This window comes from Neophocaena asiaeorientalis, unplaced genomic scaffold, assembly GCF_003031525.2.
Source record: "Neophocaena asiaeorientalis asiaeorientalis breed wild unplaced genomic scaffold, Neophocaena_asiaeorientalis_V1.1 scaffold92, whole genome shotgun sequence".
Taxonomy (NCBI): domain Eukaryota; kingdom Metazoa; phylum Chordata; class Mammalia; order Artiodactyla; family Phocoenidae; genus Neophocaena; species Neophocaena asiaeorientalis.
The window spans coordinates 1,770,485-1,790,088 of NW_020174057.1; the positions used below are offsets into that span (position 1 = coordinate 1,770,485).

The 19,604-nt window shown below is 36.8% G+C and overlaps 1 protein-coding gene across 3 annotated transcripts in view; it reads left to right on the top strand.

Moving 5' to 3' along the window:
- The window catches only part of NTN4 (netrin 4), a 106,624-nt gene that overhangs the window by 50,190 nt on the left and 36,830 nt on the right, over nt 1-19,604 (top strand). For all 3 annotated transcript variants that reach the window (XM_024754397.1, XM_024754396.1, XM_024754398.1), the window contains 2 exons: nt 14,081-14,207; nt 16,186-16,374. In XM_024754397.1, coding sequence (XP_024610165.1) covers nt 14,081-14,207; nt 16,186-16,374 — 316 coding nt within the window. The remainder of the gene's footprint in view (nt 1-14,080; nt 14,208-16,185; nt 16,375-19,604) is intronic.

Below are 19,604 nucleotides of genomic sequence, written 5' to 3' on the forward strand. Positions count from 1 at the left end.
ATGCAAATCAAAACCACAATGAGATACTGCTTCACATCCACTAGAATGACTATAACCAAAAAGACAGATAATAACAAGTGTTAATGAGGATGTAGAGAAATTGGAACCCTCATACATTGCTGGCAGGAATGTAAAATGGTGCTGCTGCTGTATGGAAGGTCCTCAAAAAGTTTAACATAGAGTTATTATATGATCCAGCGATTCTACTCCTCAGTATCTGCCCAAGTGAATTGAAAACATATGTCTACACAAAACCTTTTACATGAATGTTCATACCAGCATTATTCATAGGAGCCAAAAAGTGGAAACAACCCAGTGTCCATCAACTGATGAATGAATAAACAAAATGTGGTATATCCATATAATGGAGTATTATCCAACCATAAAAAGGAATGCAGTACTGATACATGCTACAACGTAAATGAACCTTGAAAACAGTATGCTAAGTGAGAGAAGCCAGACACAAAAGGCCACATATTGTATTATTCCTTTTCTATGAAATGTCCAGAAAAAGCAAATCCATAAAGACAAAGTGGGTTAGTGGTTGCCAGGAGTTGGAGCTCAGGGAGGAATGGGGAGTGACTGCTTAATGGGCACAAGTTTTCTTTTTGGGGTGATGGAAATTCTCTGGAATTAGGTGATGGCAATGATTGCACAATTTTTTGGATATTCTAAAAACCACTGAATTGCATGCTTTACAATTGTTAAAATGATGAATTTTATGCTATGTGAATATAATCTCAATAAGAAAAAATCAAAAGCTAAGAAACAAACCAACCAACCCATGGCTGGTTATAAAGGAACTTTACAAAATGAATATATTTCTTTTCAAGTCCCAGTCATTAAGCCGACTGTCCATCCAAAGCAGTAGCTTTGGATGGATGGGTATTGAAGAAAACCAATTCTTTCAGTATCTGTGGTTGTTGTTTCTGGACATATTCAAATGATCACAGATGTGGTAATGACTGCTTTCTGATAGAGTTGCCAAACAAGCATAAGTTTTTAATATCAGTACTTCCACCTTAATCTTTCATATAAGCATACTCAATAATGAAGACTATATTTTACAAGATTCACCTGGAAACAAGCAATTTTCCAATATGAAAAGAAGCACCTGAATGAATTAATTCAACAACAAAAGACTATGGAAGAAACCATGCCCTAGCAACTGGCTTCTTGTACTATAATCAGGGGCTCATTTATCTTAAGTCAACTTTTGTAACACCCTCTGCATTGTATAGAATACTGAGTGACAGTTAAACAGAACTGTCAAGAAAAAAGGAAAACAGTGGGAAATGTGAACTAGAATGAATTTAAAAAAAAAAAAAGAAGAAAAAGAAAGAAAAAACTTTGTATATGAATGCAAAATAGTCCGTGACAAGGAATTTTCCTTTAAAATAACCAAAAGCTATGTGAATACATTGAGCAAGTGAATGTCAATGTGGTGAAACGTACTTAATAATCCCCCACAGCATTTCTAATAGAATTTACCTGGTCCCCAACTAATTATAAAAACCCATCTAAATCCTCAAAGACATTGAACAAAACCCCACAAGACCTTCCTTCTTTCTTGCATCAAATGCTGCTTGACAGATAAGTTGCTTACAAAATGAGTTCTAGTTTTTCCCTTCACGTAGTTTCTTAAGTTCTTGCCTGATAGTTTTAACAGCGTAGGAGAAGTTATATATTGTTAATTCTACTTTTGCTATTTCTTTCTAAGATTATTCAAATTAAATAGATACTAAAAAATTGAAATTGATATGATCCCTTTTTCCCTCCAGAGATTTTATCATAAGAAGTTATTTTAGGTGTTTGTGGGAAGGAAAAAAAAAAAATCTTCCTGATGACATCACTGTTCTAAGATGGAAGCCTCTAATATTTTAGAACTCTCTTGGGAGTTCTGTTCCCTGTTTTGCCACTGATTTGTGTTGTGACCTTGGAAAAGTTTAAATATAAAAAGACAAGTGCAAAGTGAACTTATGAAAACAAGACTTAACTGAGATCAAACGAAGAGCAGAGATGGAATGGGTCACACAGCTATGTATGATAGCAACTGTCCCAGTGACTCAACACAGTAACGCAGGCAGTAATCGGGCTTGAAAGAAATTTCAGATGCCTTAGCTGTATACTAAGATAGTTTCTTATATAGTATTTTAGGAAAGTCAAAGTCTGCCTATAAAAAAGAACTGCAGCAAGACTCTAATGATATTTGTCAATTTTCTCTTGTTCTGTATCTTGAAGAAATTGTAGCTGTTATAGAGGAGAAAAGGAGCTAATTTGATAGTATGAGGCAATTCCTTAGATACACTGAAATAAATGTCTTAAAATCAGAGTACCTACTTTATTGCCATTGTACACATGCAAATCTGAAACCAAATTATGCGTGTAACCTAACTATTCATTTGTAGGATTTATCCAAATAAATATACCTGTTGGACAGACATCATTTTTAAAAGCCCAGTAGTCAGAAATAATTTTTAAAACCCACTGGAAACAAAAAGCAAATATGAAATAGTTTTATGTAAGGAAGTAATGATAGAAAAAACATCACATAAATTGGTAATAGTATGATCTTATCTAAATGTAATCTCCATAAGCTTCCTGAGCATCACAATTTTTAGTTTAATGCTATTTTCACTTTTTTTTTTTTTTTTTTTTTGTGGTACACGGGCCTCTCACTGTTGTGGCCTCTCCTGTTGCGGAGCACAGGCTCCAGACGCGCAGGCTCAGCGGCCATGGCTCACGGGCCCAGCCGCTCTGCAACACGTGGGATCTTCCCAGACCAGGACTTGAACCCATGTCCCCTGCATTGGCAGGCGGATTCTTAACCACTGCACCACCAGAGAAGTCCCAAGGATACATTTTTAAAGAGTAAAGCCATGACTGTCACACAGATATAAAATAAACATGTGTCAACCATTTTACTTAACCCAGTAATTAATGAGGTACCAGTAAGACCTTATAACTGCTTCAAAGGAAAATTCGAAGAACCACACATACACTGGTAAGTGAAGAAATATACAAGGAGGTGCAAAATAAGTCAATATGAAGGGCGATGATCAATTGCATTGTCAGACACAACTGATTTGCATTTCTATGGACAAGAGTTATTTGAATTATTATTCATTTTCTACAACTTACAGAGTTGTAAAATGGTTCAGTGATATGATAATAAAATGCAGAGATGGGCAGAAGACCTAAGTAGACATTCTCCAAAGAAGACATACAGGTGGCCAACAGGCATGTGAAAAGATGCTCAGCATCACTAATTATTAGAGAAATGCAAATCAAAACTACCATGAGTTATCACCTCACACCAGTCAGAATGGCCATCATTAAAAATTCTACAAATAATAAATGCTGGAGAGGGTGTGGAGAAAAGGGAACCCTCTTGCACTGTTGGTGGGAATGTAAATTGATACAGCCACTATGGAGAACAGTATGACGGCTCCTTAAAAAACTAAAAACAGAACTACCATACGACCCAGCAATCCCACTACTGGGCATATACCCTGAGAAAACCATAATTCAAAGAGTCATGTACCACAATGTTCATTGCAGCTCTATTTACAATAGCCAGGACATGGAAGCAACCTAAGTGTCCATCAACAGATGAATGGATAAAGAAGATGTGGCACATATACACAATGGAATATTACTCAGCCATAAAAAGAAAAGAAATTGAGTTATTTGTGGTGAGGTGGATGGACCTAGAGTCTGTCATAGAGAGTGAAGTAAGTCAGAAAGAGAAAAACAAATACCGTATGCTAACACATATATATGAAATCTAAGAAAAAAAAAAAAAGATCATGAAGAACCTAGGGGTAAGATGGGAATAAAGACACAGACCTACTAGAGCATGGACTTGAGGATATGGGGAGGGGCAGGGGTAGGCTGTGAAGAACATTATTTGTTAATTAGGGAAATATGCAAAGAAAATTATTCTGATAATGTTGATAATGTGGTTTCCAAAACTTGCTACATTTGAACCTTTTAAGCCCATTGTTATGAATAAAAGTAGTCCCTATACCTGGACTCACAAAGAGAGAGAGATTTTCTTTATTCTAGGAAATCATCACTCTGAAGGGTAAGAGAGAATCCTACCTAAAATTTACTGAAGAACCCAAAATTTAAACTAAAGTGCTCACTTTAAAACCATTGTTGAGCTAATAGTACATTTTAAAACAATGGGAATATTTTAAAACCTTCTTTCATGTGGCTTTTAAATAAGGTTACGTTATTAACCATATTTTTTAACTCAAAAGTGTTTTGAAATTTATTTGGAAAGCCCAAAATGCTTTTCTCTGTCCTGGAGCAGTTTCTGCCTTTCTTTCTGCAGGGAAGTTGGTTTGGAAAGTTTGTTTGGGCTTTGTTTTGTTTTTGGTTTTGACCAATCATCTAATTTCACAGAAAGCGCCATGATGCATGTTGAAAGATAAACCACAAAACTTGATTTTAGTTCTTAGTTCTAGCTGTAATACTACAAAACAGAGGTCTGCTGAAACACATCTTTATGAAATCTTAAAATTAATGTCCACAATTTGGAGTACACAGGTTTAGTAGCATTTGGAAATTTTGTGTGTGTGGATTCACGCTTCTGAATACTACTTCAACTCCTGATTTCATATGATAAATAGCATGTACAATGGCACAGAAAAACTGCCATTTAGATATATAAATAAAAGCTTTGGGGCATACAAAGTTTTGTACATGAAAAAATGGAAATAAGCCAGCAACCTGAATCTAAAAATTAACCTGAATCATTAGGCTGTGCACAGTGTTCTCACTTGCCATTCTTTATAAATTAAAACTGTTTAAAAGCCATCACACTACATAATATTACTATTTATCCCTACCAAATCATATCTAATAGGGAGAGCACATAACAAAAGGGAGGCTATTCACAAAGAGCAAATCTTTAATTAGAATTCATTTACATTCCTATTATCTCCATTTGCAAATTTATTCAGGGGAGTTTCTGATAAGTTAAAGAGTTGTTAATACTTGCAGTGGCCCAGAAATGCCCCTAGGAGGCATCAGAATTTTCAGTGTACAGACAGATTTTACACTGAACCAACGAAAATCTAAAAGTATTCTCTACCACTACATGCCCTGAACTTATTCATGCCGGGTATGGGAAATGGGGGCCAATCTTCCTATATTCACCCATCTTGAAAACTGCTAGGTTCCTCCCAGAGGAATAGGAAAAATAATCCATTCAAGAACTTAATACCCTTGAAATGGCTGACTTTGAGTCCAAACCAGCCTTTGTCCCAAGGAGCTCTCCAAGGACAAACTGGTTTGAAACATACCAATATTATTTAAGTAACACACTGAAGAGATCTGGCCAAAGTAGATCCCTCAAAAATCCTACTCCCCAGCGTCTTCAAAATAGTATAGTTTAAGGGTTAAGATGGTGGCTCTGGAGTCAGACTGCTAGAATTCAAATAGCTCCACCACTTACTGGCTTTGTGACCTTGGGCAAATTACTTAAAATCTTTGGGCTTCAGTTTCCTCATTTATGAAATGGAAGTAATAGACCTACCTTATTCTTGTGTAAATCCAATGAATATTTATACAATGCCTAGAACAGTGCCTGGTACATAGTAAATGCTAATCAATATTAACTACTACTGTTAATTGTTATTATTTATCATCATTATCATCATCTTCTTCTTCATCTTTACTGTTCCCACCTCCCTCCCTGACTAATCCATGTTCCTTGGGCCTACAGTAGTTCTCCCAGATCAACTATAGACGACCACTCTATGTAACATCATATTTACCAATATTCCTTGACCAGAAGCACTCTGGACAAAGCTGAATGTCCTTCAATCCTAGTCTGCCGGAAATCCTGCTCTGTGACAAACAAAAGTATCCTACTCCCACTTCAAATGAATAATTAGCACCCTGCTTTCTTGGGAAGTTTTAAAAATGGAACTAAACTCAATAACTAAGGTTCTCAATGCTCATTTGAATATACATTGGCTGAATAAAAAAAAAAAAATTAACACATATTGATTGAAAACCTATTATATGCCAGTTACTGGGGATTCAAAGAAATTTAAGCCACAGTTTCTTCCCTGCAAGAGTTTAGTGGAGAGAGGTATATAAACACGATTACCATACAGTGTACTTACATGCAGTTTTCCTATGAAATTTGTATTGGCTCCATGCATGTTTTTTGTTTTTGTTTTTTTTTCCAGGTTTGTCAGCCAGAGCAAGGTTCTTGGCAAAATAGTGAAGTAGGCACAGTTTGTCTTTGGCTCCTTCCCTCTCCCCTTTAGACATTCCCTTTCCTTCCACCAGGAAACTTCTTCCTCCTTTAAGCAACTCTGAGTACAGTTTTAGGATTGAAAACAGATGGTTATAATCCCTGCTGATATGTTTGTTGCTAATAATTTAAGGATTTACGCCTTCTGAGCTTAAGTACATTTTTGTAGGGAGCTCTTGAACCTAAAGCACCATTCAGAAGCTACAGGAATGAGTCCCAATAGGAAGAATTTCAGGCAACAGGACTGACAGGGAAGCCTCTCATGGCTGATTTTCATTCTTTACTCATAATTGTTTCTGCTCTATACCTCTATTTTTTTGCCCATGCTTTCTTACAAGACCCGTTTTCTCTAGTGTTAAAGTATAGACCAAGGAATAGACTGTAGAGCTTTTCAACTTCTTACATTCTTGCTATATATATTACTGGGCAAGGGTTTGGAATACTCGGGCTTCAGCCTATTTTATCCTATTCTGACAGTGTGTTTCAAGCCCCCTTTTACCAAACTCAATTACTATGCTTTATATTCACCATAGAACTCCCACTTCTTCTGTTAAATTAAAACATGCAAACCTTTAATAGGGGTAGAGGAATATTTTATTTGTTAATGAAAAGACGTGTTTTCCTCACAATGCTTTCTATTCAAAGGTTTATGCTGTAGCATTGTTGTGCCTGTTTTTGCCCTGCTTAAGAGAAGCAGGTTCTAACAGGCTGGCCGTTATTAGAATTTATCTCTTTTCATGCATAAGAAGTTCATTCTTTTAGAAGTTAATCCTTTTCTCTAAAAGGGACATACTATCTCTTTAGAAATTAAATCAGTTTTTTGCCTTTACATTTTGTCTTAAGGTGCTACAAAGCATTGTTCCACTTTCTAAATCATTTGTCAGAGCTAAATGGAGGTCCATGAATTGCCACAGCTGCCTTTAAGTGGGCATTTTTCTTAGGTTCATAGAATAGGCACTGTTTGTATCCTTTCTTCACAAACATTTTTTAAAGTTCCAATGATGGTATGAAAGAATATTCATTTCCCATTGGAATTCAAAGAATGAAAATAAAATCATGTATATGTAAACAATAATGGCACAAGAGCTCAGGGAAATTAGTCAATTGATGAAATTCAGGAATTTCTGAATATTTAGCTGTAAAATCTTTTTTTCCCACTAGCTTTCATTATAAAGTTTAGTAGGACATGAACAATAGTTGGTCCTTTCTTTCTTGGAAAGCAGTTGGGAAGTAAATTTTATCAGACATTCACAAAACAATTCAGTTAATTTGAGACCTTCAAAGCTTTAACCAGATTGATTATTCGCTTTGGTAATTCCATTATGGTGAATGTCTGTGGTGAGCATCACTAGATGATGAAATATACCTTTATTTGGAAGGCAGGTGCTAGAATGACAGTCTACAATTACTTTAGTCACAAGCAATGGGGAAAATGCAGCTCAGAAGGAGGAAAACAGTAGAAGAAAAATCAGAAAGAATACAATTTAGTTTAGGTATAGTCATTATTGACAAATGCAAATCCATCTTCAGAGACTATTAACATTTATTTTTCATTTGTGCCACATCAGGTAGTACCTGCAAAAAAGAAGAGATATTCTCCTAGCTCTCCCTTGTTTGACTTTCACATCATTTGGAAACATGCTGCATTGCAGAGATGCCAACAGGACCCAGCCATATGACATTTAAGTCTTATCTCGTAGCTCAGAAAGGATTATGGGTAGTTGCCTACAACCAGGCAGTATTCACAATACAGAACAGCAGGGCTTAGAATCATAGAACCTTAAGACTAGAAGGACCTTACAAGTTGTCAAAGCCAATCTTCCATCTAATGTTTAAATATTCTACAACATCTTGATAAGTGATTGTCCAACCCATATGCTTGACATGGCAAACAACCAGATTCTCACAACCTCCTGCCATGGCCAATTTCCTCAACTCTGTGTTTGCTGACTACTAGAAGGCCTACTGCCCCAAAGAGAACAATTAAAAAGCAGCTTTTCGGGCTTCCCTGGTGGCACAGTGGTTAAGAATCTGCCTGCCAATGCAGGGGACACGGGTTTGAGTCCTGGTCCAGGAAGATCCCACATACTGCGGAGCAACTAAGCCTGTGTGCCACAACTACTGAGCCTGCACTCTAGAACCCATGAGCCACAACTACTGAAGACCACGTGCCTAGAGCCTGTGCTACGCAACAAGAGAAGCCACCACAATGAGAAGTCTTCACACCTCAACGAAGAGTAGCTCCTGCTCCCACAACTAGAGAAAGCTTGTGCGCAGCAACAAAGACCCAACACAGCCAGGAATAAATAAATAAATAAAAATAATAAAGAAGAAAGCAGCTTTTCTAAGCAAGATGTGTATCTTCCAATGACGGATTTGAAAGAATCATTTCCTCATTTTGCACCCACCTAGATTCTTACTTCTATAGCCTTACATATGAAGGAGTGGTATTTTCTCTTCCATGTCTATTTGCCTCTAATATATAATATTTGTCAAAGTGCACAGGTATTAATGAGCAAGCTGTTCCAGTAATTCCTTAAATTACTGGTTCAAAGTTTGTATGATTCCCTCCCTGTACGATAAATATGCTAAAAATGACTTGCAAGTAGGTTAATATTAGTAACAAATAAATACTATTAGATATGAGGCTGAAAACTTGGCCTCTGTGCACCGGTGCTGAATCAAATCTTGGAGACAGAGTTTTGGGTGAAGTAGAAAAGAATAGCTTTATTGCTTTGCCAGGCAAAGGGGGACACAGCGGGCTCGTGCCTCTCAAAAGTGTGTGTCCCAACCTGGGAGGATTTGGTGAGGAGTTTTATAGCAATGGTTCAAGGGCGGAATTGTTGATAAGGGTCAGGGTGTGTGCAGGGCCTGCACTCCTTTAATCTGGCCTCAGGTGGTCTTCTCTGGAATGAAGAATGCTAACATCTTCCATTTGTTGGGAATTTTAGTTCTGTAAAGAGCTTAAAGATATTGTTATGTGTGTCCCTTGAGGCAGAAGCAGGACCCTGCCCCAAGGCTGCACTACTGTTTCTTGGCTGCTCCTCCCTTATCTTTGCACCGCCTCCATTCCTTGATTAGCAACTGTTTGGACCTGCCCTTTGGAACTCAGGGAAGGTCATGGAGCCTGAAGACTATTCCCTGCAAACAAAAAACAGGGGACACAGAAAGGCTTTCATGCCCAGGAGTCCCACAGGGTCTTGCTTGGTTTCAGATATAGGTAGGAAAACTTTTGACATCAACAGAAAAAATATACTCTCAGCATAGCAAAGGAGTTTATGAAATTCATAGAATATCCAAAATGCCAAGGTATTATCTAAGAGGTATACCTCTTAGATAATTAGGAGTTGTAGATTTTTTTGTTGAAATAGATTTCTCATTTTCCAATTATAAAGCCAGACACCACTCTTCAACTAAGCCTTACATACATAATCCCATTTTCCTGCTCTTTGTCTAGCTTATGTTTGTGTACCAAATAAGAGCTATGTTTAACTTGTTACTAAATTTTCCTTTTTCTGTTTTGTTTTGTTTTTTTCAGTGAAGACCTAGTTTTACTTGCACATTTTTCACGAGCATCAAATAGTGGGTGCTCTTTCAAGCTTGAACTGTAACAGTTGTATTGCTGAGGAAGGATTTCTTGTTTCAAATGGTCTAGGTAATGATTTACAGCTATTTTTGGTAATTCTCAAAATGACAGCGCCTTGAATTTTTCTGTGAGCAGAAATATTTGCTGGGCTGGCATCTTTCAGACCCTGGGAGGTTCATCCCAATCCTTGGCATGCAGGAATGAGGGAATGCTCTGAAATCTTTACTCCAGAGGGAACTGACCTATCCACATTATCTTGTGATACATGTGAATGTTTGATGAGGTTTCCCTAAATGTCTGTGGCCTCCTGAGGTCTGGAATTTGTGGGTCAGGACTAACCTATGAGTTGGGTGAAATTACATATAGGCCTTGGGCATTCCAAGACCACACCAGATAAACTGACTTATGATGATAGTTTAGTTCCTCTAAAGAAAAGTAGCAATAATTTGCAGCATCTATGTTTATATAGTATTCAATAAATGGTTGTTTTAAAAGTAGGAAGGATACAAAAAAGCAATAAAATAAAAATTAACAACCTTTTAAAATTCCAAACATTATCAGAAAATACATTTGACTGCCATTGGCTGTTGGCAGGTATAAGCTGGGGTAAAAATTTTGGAAAAGAAATAATAAAGGAGGGGGAAGAAACAACATAACAGACAAGATAGGAGATAAAAGGAAATCTTTTAAAAGAGAGGAAAATAAAGTATATTTGATATACCTTTCAATCACTTCCTACTCAAAAATCTTCAAGGGATCTTCAGTATTACAGGATAAATTCATCATTCTTATGCTCTATAATGTATTCCGTGGTCTAGATAGAACCTACTTATTCAACACATGTCCTCTGGTTTACTTACTGACTATTCAGAATATTCCTTTGGGGTTATCTTCTTGTCTTTGCTCCCTCAGGAAAATCCCATGTACTCTTCAAGACACAACCTCAGGGACCGCACTTAGAGTTTTATACAGATAGCAATTATTGACCTTGGTCTCTACTATATTTACTTTGGACTTCTTAACATTGTTTCAAATGCCCTCCTCAGATAGTATTCCATATAATCTCCTTAACAGCAATGATGAATTAGGGATGGTTTATTCTAGGAATTTGGACTCTAATTCTATCAAATATTTGTATCCTGGGTGTTTTGTATGTAGTGGTTTGTTTTTTCACAGGTTATTATAGAATTTAGACAGTTACAAAACTGCTTTTTCTGCTAATCTTCATTATGCTACTCACTTGTGCCAGCTACATAAGTATGCCTTCGCTTCACTAAATTCTTCAACTTTGGAAGATTTTTCTTGTTCATTTTTTCAAAAGACTCCATTTTGTTTGAAATCAGGATCTAGTACAAGTAAATAAAGGATCATCCATCTTTTTAGAGCCTTTAAAGAATCTTACCATTCAAATCTAGAATATGACACAAATGAACTTATCTACGAAACAGAAACAGACTCACAGACATAGAGAACAGACTTGTGATTAGCAAGGGGGAGGGGGTTGAAGAGGGAAGAAGTTGGAGTTTGGGGTTAGCAGATGCAAACTATTAGATACAGAATGGATAAACAAGGTCTTACTGTATAGCACAGTGAACTATATTCAATATCCTGTGATAAATCATAATGAAGGGCTTCCCTGGTGGTGCAGTGGTTGAGAGTCTGCCTGCTGATGCAGGGGACACGGGTTCGTGCCCTCGTCTGGGAAGATCCCACATGCCGCAGAGCGGCTGGGCCCGTGAGCCATGGCTGCTGACCCTGTGCGTCCGGAGCCTGTGCTCCGCAACGGGAGAGGCCACAACAGTGAGAGGCCTGCGTACCGCAAAAAAAAAACCCATAATGGAAAATATGAAAAAGAATATATATATATATATATATATATATATATATACACACACACGACTGAATCACTTTGCTGTACAGTAGAAATTAACACAACATTGTAAATCAACTATATTTCAATTAAAAAAGAATCTTACCATGCAGAAGTTATTTTATAGAATAACTATTTATTTGATAGAATAAATTTCTAAAAATTAATATTTGGGATCATCTGGAATACTTCCTAATAACTAAGTATTGCCCTGAATTCCAGTAGCAAAATGCATTTATTGACACATGATGTCATGACTGTACAAATGAACGTTTTTTAAAGCAGCTCAGAATGGGATTCCCAAATTTGGATCTATGAGGTATTGTTGTTGTTTTCTTGAGAAACAGTATAAGAGGTAAATCAGCATAAAGGTAATAAATTATATCAACCCGTCAACAATTATTTAATGAATATCTACAAGAGAGAGTTGCTATGTTAGGCAATGTTTGGTACACAAAGCATTACAAAACATTTTTTCTGTCTAAGCAAAGTATGATGTAGCTGGAGAAAAAAAAAATTTACATAGAAAAAAATTACAGATAAACAAGACAATAAATAAATACCTAAGAAACAGAATGATGTTGGAATTCAAAGAATGCAGAAATCACCATAGATTAGCAGTTGTTGAGGACCATGAGAGGGACTGGGTTTTGAGATGGTTCTTGAAGTTGGGCAGTATTTCTGACAGGCAGAAGGGAAGAGACTTCCCAGGAAGAGGAAACAAAATTAACCAAGCTGCGGTGCTAGGAGGCTAGGGGAAATCTGTGAATGTGTGGGGGCTTCCCTGGTGGCGCAGTGGTTAAGAATCCGCCTGCCAATGCAGGGGACACGGGTTCTATCCCTGGTCTGGGAGGATCCCACATGCCGCAGAGCAACTAAGCCCGTGCACCACAGCTACTGAGCCTGCGCTCTAGAACTGGCGAGCCACAACTACTGAGCCCGCGAGCCACAACTACTGAAGCCCGCGCACCTAGAGCCTGTGTTCTGCAACAAGAGAAGCCACTACAATGAGAAGCCTGAGTACTGTAATGAAGAGTAGCCCCCACTCGCCGCAACTAGAGAAAGCCCGTGTGCAGCAATGAAGACCCAACGCAGCCAAATAAATAAATAAATAAAATTTTTAAAAAAGAAATTATTGGTGAGATAATACAAAAAATATTAAAATTCTCATAAAACTCTCAGATCCCAGATAATTCCACTAAAGTATTCCTCCCTGTGAGAAATACTATTTTAAAAACCCTCAACTACTCTGAATTGTGGGATTAAAAGAAAATGCCCAGTCATTATGACAAAATGTGTTCAAAGCCTTAAAAATATACAAATGTTGACTGTTCAATTTTACCTCTAGAAAACACATTCCTAATAAAGATGTACACAAATTGTTAGCTACAAGGATATTCATTATAGAATTAAAATATAGTATGTAAAAATATTTTAAAGCCTAAATGACAAAAAATAGGTGATTGGTCAAATAAATTTTACATCATACAGGGGAGCCATTAAAATGTGTGTTGTACAAGAATATTTAATGACATGAAATGATGATCTCAATCCAAAAAAGAAGTTTTAAATATAATTGTGGTTTTTTAATATAATTGTGTTTTTTTAAATTTTATTAAATATAATTTTATTTTTAAAGTACCTCAAATATATGCTTCAAATGTTGATAATGATGTCACTTTGTGATGGGATTACAGATTTCTAAGTTTTCTATATTGAAGATGTATTACTTCTGTGTAAAGAATAAAATAATTTAAAGGTATTAAAAATTTAAGTAGGGCTTCCCTGGTGGTGCAGTGGTTAAGAATCCGCCTGCCAATGCAGGGGACACAGGTTTGAGCCCTGGACCGGGAATATCCCACGTGCCACAGAGCAACTAAGCCCATGCACCACAACTACTAAGCCTGCACTCTAGAGCCCGTGAGCCACAACCACTGAGCCTGTGTGCCACAACTACTGAAGCCTGTGCGCCTAGAGCCCGTGCTCCAAAACAAGAGGAGCCACCACAATGAGAAGCCCACACACCACAACAAAGACCCAACGCAGCCAAAAATAAATAAATAATAAATAACCAAAAACAAAATACAAAAAACAAAACAAAACAAAAATTTAAGTAAATGCCTAGCCAGTATCTCAGAATTGCTCACTAGGGTCACATATCCTACAGCCAAGGATATGAATTAACAACAAGACAAACTAAAGAAAGGATCTTTCATCTTGATGACTAACTTCTTAGCAAAAATGAATGAATGTCATATGGCTAAAGCCAACCAATGAGATGAGGTTGTGGGAAGAGTGTTCTTTCCTAGCACTATTTGTGCTCATAGCACTTACTTATTTTTGTTTGCAGGTCCATGGAAAGTGTATGTGTAAGCACAACACAGCAGGCACCCACTGCCAACACTGTGCACCTTTATACAATGACCGCCCCTGGGAGGCAGCTGATGGCAAAACAGGGTCTCCAAAAGAGTGCAGAAGTAAGTACCAAACCACAGACTCAAAGCCTTCTTTGTAAAGTAAACATCTATGGACCCCTTGTTGTCTCTAGAAACACAATATAAAGTAGTAGCCCATATCAAACATAAACCATATCACTGCCCACTGTAACTTCAGCCATTTGGAAACAATTACTGCTTGCAAAATCACCGATATACTATTTTGCCAATAATGTATTGGCCATTTGCTGGGACACTATGTGGGACCTAAGCACCCTCCCTGAGACTTTGACATAATAAAACATGGCTAGATGCAAGAGCAACTGAGGATTAGAATGTGCAGTTACCATCATAGCTGAGATATTGAATTATAATCATGAAAATAGCTATCTTGAATTCAGTTCTCAAAACAACCCTAAAAAGTAGGTGGTGTTAATCACATTTTAGAGATCAGGAAACTGAGGCTCAATAAGATTAAGTAACTTGCCAAAGTTAGTAAATGATAGAGTCAGGACTTGATCCCTGCTCTTCAGACTCCAAATTAAATGCTTTTTTTCTGTAATACCATATGCCTTTCTTTTCACTTATGATACTTGTAGTGACAAATTAGATTTAAAACTAAGCCAGTTCGTCAAGAATGAGATTAACATTGCCATGGCTAACTTCGGGTTTGAGGTTGGAGATTAGATAGAAGGGTAAAAAATATGGGAACATGAATCATTTTTTTTCTTTGCAATTCAAAATGAAATATACCTGAAATAGAAATACACATACACAGAGAAATACACATGCCCGTAACAACGTTTACACTCACAGACTTCAGTTTTACTAGGATTTAAAGGCAAGTACAGTGGGTAAAATTGTGAGAAGTTTCTTCCCTTACACAATTTGGAATCATAACTGATTTATTTTAGTTTCTAGGAAATGTAAAGGATTTCCTCTAAGCATAACTCTTAAATTATCTTACAATATGCTTTTTAAAGACTATGAGTCTGGTCAAAATATCATAACACATCAAGGAAACAATGAAAAACAATAGCACAAACATTTTCAAATGCAGTTGACCTCCAGAAAAAAGTCTGGATCCTTATTCAAATCACTCATCAAGAGAATCTAAAGAATTTCTCCTAAATTCCTAGAGTGCCATTCTGGCCCTTTCCACCGAAACCAGCTGCATATCTAAATACATATAGAACACAGAGACTTGTCACTTGGCACTATTGACTGATAACCTTAGAAATGCCTTTGAGAAATTGTTATATGAGAAACTCTGCAAGCCTCTTCTATAAGAAAATTAAGGCTTCTATAGGAGACTACCTCGTACTCACCAGTACAGCAATAGCTGAGGAATAGTACTTCATGAAAGGTAAATCAATCTATCTGCCAAGTTACTAACCCCTGTCCACCAGAAGGTTCCTTCTAGGCTCGGAGGAAGGAGGGAGGGAAGGATGGGAGAAAGAGAAGGAAGGAAGGAAGGAAGGAAAGCAGCTACTGAAGGCCAGAGGAAACAGGGTGAAAGAGTTCTTAATGTATAAATGTTTTTATACTGTTTTGAATCTTGTACTGTGAAAATGTATACTATTCAAAAAACTAAATTAATTTTAATGGAAGTATAGTTGATTTACAATGTTGTGTTAATTTCTGCTGTACAGCAAAGTGATTCAGTTATACATACAGATAGATGTATGTACATATATATACATTCTTTTAAAAATCTTTTCCATTACGGTTTATCACAGGATATTGAATATAGTTCCCTGTGCTGTACAGTAAGACCTTGTTGTTTATCCATTCTATATATAATTGTTTGCATCTGCTAACCCCGAACTGCCACTCCATCCCTTCCCCATCTCCCCCCGCCTTGGCAACCACAAGTCTGTTCTCTATGTCTCTGAGTGTGAAAAAACTAAATTTTTAAAAATTAGGAATCAGCTTACCCTACTTTTAACTGCTTGAATATTAGAGAACCTGTCATTTTATTTTTAATTCTTTGTTTTCCTCCCATGCTTCTTTTTCTCAGCTTGCAAGTGCAATGGACATGCTGATGCCTGTCACTTTGACATTAATGTGTGGGAGGCATCAGGGAATCGTAGTGGTGGCGTCTGCAATGACTGTCAGCACAACACAGAAGGTCAGCATTGCCAACGATGTAAGCCAGGCTTCTACCGGGACCTCCGAAGACCTTTCTCTGCCCCAGATGCTTGCAAATGTAAGTGAATTAATGGTTACTGGAAAAAAAAAAAAGGTCGATTTGTACAAAAGAGATGACTCTCCATCCTTCATTTGCTCACGCATGGGAGAGAGGTCATGAAATTCTCAGACAATCCACTCACACACATCAGTTAACTTCATTGATCAGGGGTAAGAATTTTCAATCTGTTAGGTGGAAACAGTATAATATTCAATTGTTTCCTATAGCACCACATTTTGGAAAACAAGATGTCTAATAAAAGAGAAAAAAGAATGATGAAGAGGGAGATATATTTAAGATCATCTTAAGACCAAACATATGAGTAGGATGCAGACAATAATGGACTCAAATAGATGAAAGAAAGAGTGGTTATCTGCACTTGGGTCATTCTAGTGTTCATCTCTGCGGTGAATTTGAACACCTGAAAAGTGACAGGTTTTGGTTTCATTGTGAACGCAGTTTGGTTGACTCTGCTCTAATGTAGCAATGAATTTAGAACATAACAATAATTCCCTACTCTCCCCCCAAATACTAAACTGTTACAGAATGGTTCTGCTTTTTTGTTGGTATAACTCCAAGAAGAGGTTTATTTGAAAAAAGAGTAGAATCTTCAAAGATCTGCTCAATTAATGAGACATCACCTGAAACACGACTGTGAAAGATATATGCAGAGCTTAAGTAGAAGTCCAGTGTGGATGAATAGTCATTTAACTACATGAGCATTTCCACGTCTCTCAACTCAGAAATTATTAGATAACAGAAACCACTCAAGACTGTTAATGGAGATGAATGATCACGCTCTTCCTTTCCCCGCCAAGGACTCCACGTTCTAGATCAAAAACAGTGACAGGAAAGGAGCAGTACAATGGGAAACCATCATTTAAAATCTTGGGTTCATTTTTAATTTAAAGGAAAAATTCTATTCCTCTTGAAAATACAGTTTTAACCTCAGGCAGGAGATACCTACATGAAATATGAGTGGTCTTCCTTGTTACAAGCTTTCTCTCTTAGACTGTGGAAGATAGAATGTGCAACAGTTCCCTTTCAACCTTGAGCCCCAAATTTGGATTTACGTCATAATATTTCTCCAAGAATTCTGTTTTACTCCTGCTCCTTGTTGTACTCAGACTTTCATTTTAATAGGTTTCAAACAGAACTAGAGTAGAAGCTTTCCCTGCCCCTTATGGCCGTGTCATCCTACGCCAGCTGTTGAAGCTCTTTGCACTTCGATTTCCTTCTCCCAACAGGGTTGTAATGAGAACTACATAAGCTAAAGTATGTGGAGTGTTTAGCGCGTTGCTTGTCATATAGTAAGCCCCCAAGAAATGAAAACTAGTATTGTAATAACTGTTGTCCTATAAGATAGACAGTGGGAAATAATACTATAGAGTTTCCACTCTTTATTGACTAAATATACCTTATGTCAAAGATAATTACTTCTTTAAAATCCACAGTACCTTAGGGACTAAAATGTAGTTTCCTTAACTCCATGTGCTGATTGAAGGGTCTGCTTATGAAATTGTTTCAATCTAGAATATATTCAGCCCTAACACCATTTGTACAGGATATATTTAAATAGATATGTGTATGTGTGTATTCCACATCCTCAGACCACTAGTAGAAATGTCTAAAAATAAGAATGTATGGACTAACAAGCAGATGAAACAAGAAAGGAAATTAATTTGTCATTGAGTAACTTAGATACTTGTAACTGTCTTGTATAGCAACAGGCAACATTTTCAAAAAGATACTGTTATATAGCACTAACTTGAAACAGTATGTTGTACAATGTACCTAACGTATTCCTTCCTTCCTTCCTTCCTTCATTCATTCAATGGATATACATTGAGTGCCTACTATGTGCCAAGGGCTTAGGATGTGTTCAGGAACAAAACAAAGACCCCTGCACTCAAGGAGCTTATATTCTAGCAGAGAAGACACACAATAAATATAAGTAATAAGTGAAATATATAGTATGTTAGAAGGTGATAAGTGCTTTTATCACCAAAACAAGTTAAGAAGGATCCAAGGTGCCAGAGATTTGGAATGAGGAGTGACAAGGTGCAGTATTTTTTTTTATTTTCCCCCAGTTTTATTGAGAAATAATTGGCATATAGCATTGTATAAGTTTAAGGTGTACAACATAATCATTTAGTATATGTATAATGGTGAAATGATCACCACAGTAAGGTTGATTAACATCCATCACCTCACATAGTTACAGTTTTTTTCCTTGTGATGAGAACTTTTATGATGTACTCTCTTAGCAATTTTCACATATACAGTACGGTATTAACTATAGTTATCATGTTGTACATTACAACCCCCAAACTTATTTATCTTGTAACTGGAAGTTTGTGGGGGTTTCTGTTTTTTTTAACTTAGTTGAAGTTAACAAGCAAACCAGTGATTCTCAAAGTGTGGTTGCAGGGCCATCAGCAACAGCATCACGTGGGAAATGTGTTAGAAATACAAATTCTCAGACTCCAGCCCAGACCAACTGAATCAAAAATTCTTTGGGTGGAGCCCAGAAATCTGAGTTTTCTAAGCCCTCCAGGTGTTTCTGATGCAAGCTAAAGTTTGAGAAACACTGGTCTAGTTGAAGGTCCCCAAATTTTACTTACATTGGTTAAAACAAACCCAGTTTCTAATATCTAACTAACATTCAAGTATCTCCTATGTTCTGGTATAGCAAATGGCTGGTCACTTTCATTAGAGTAACAAGTAGAAGATCTACAAGAATAGTGAAAGAAAACTTTGAAACATTGTTTAGGGCTAGATTTTAGAGAGTCTTGTATGCTATCCTAAAAATTTTAGTATTTATTCCCTAGGGTACTGGGGGCCATTGTAGTGATTTAATTAGGAACGTTTCATATATTTCCAATATATTTTACTGACATAATGTTCAGATTAATTTGAAAGCATTGCATATTATGCACTGCATTTTACTTTACTAATCAAACTTTAAATTCTGCAGCTTTATAAAATTGTAAGATGAGTAAATGTACAAAATATTAAAACAGTGACTTTTTAAAAAAATGTCTGTGTCTTACCAATAAAAAGAGAAATAGAAAGGTTTATTGGCAGACTTGGAGCCAAGATAAATACCTTGTGTTTTGTTTTGTTTTGTTACTGTTCTATGTTCAAGCTACTGCTCATATTCTTACAAAACGTAAAAAGGTTGCCAGCTCTAACTGTGTAAATCCTAGAGGGCTCATGCCTTCAGAGTTTTATAAAAAGAGCATGAA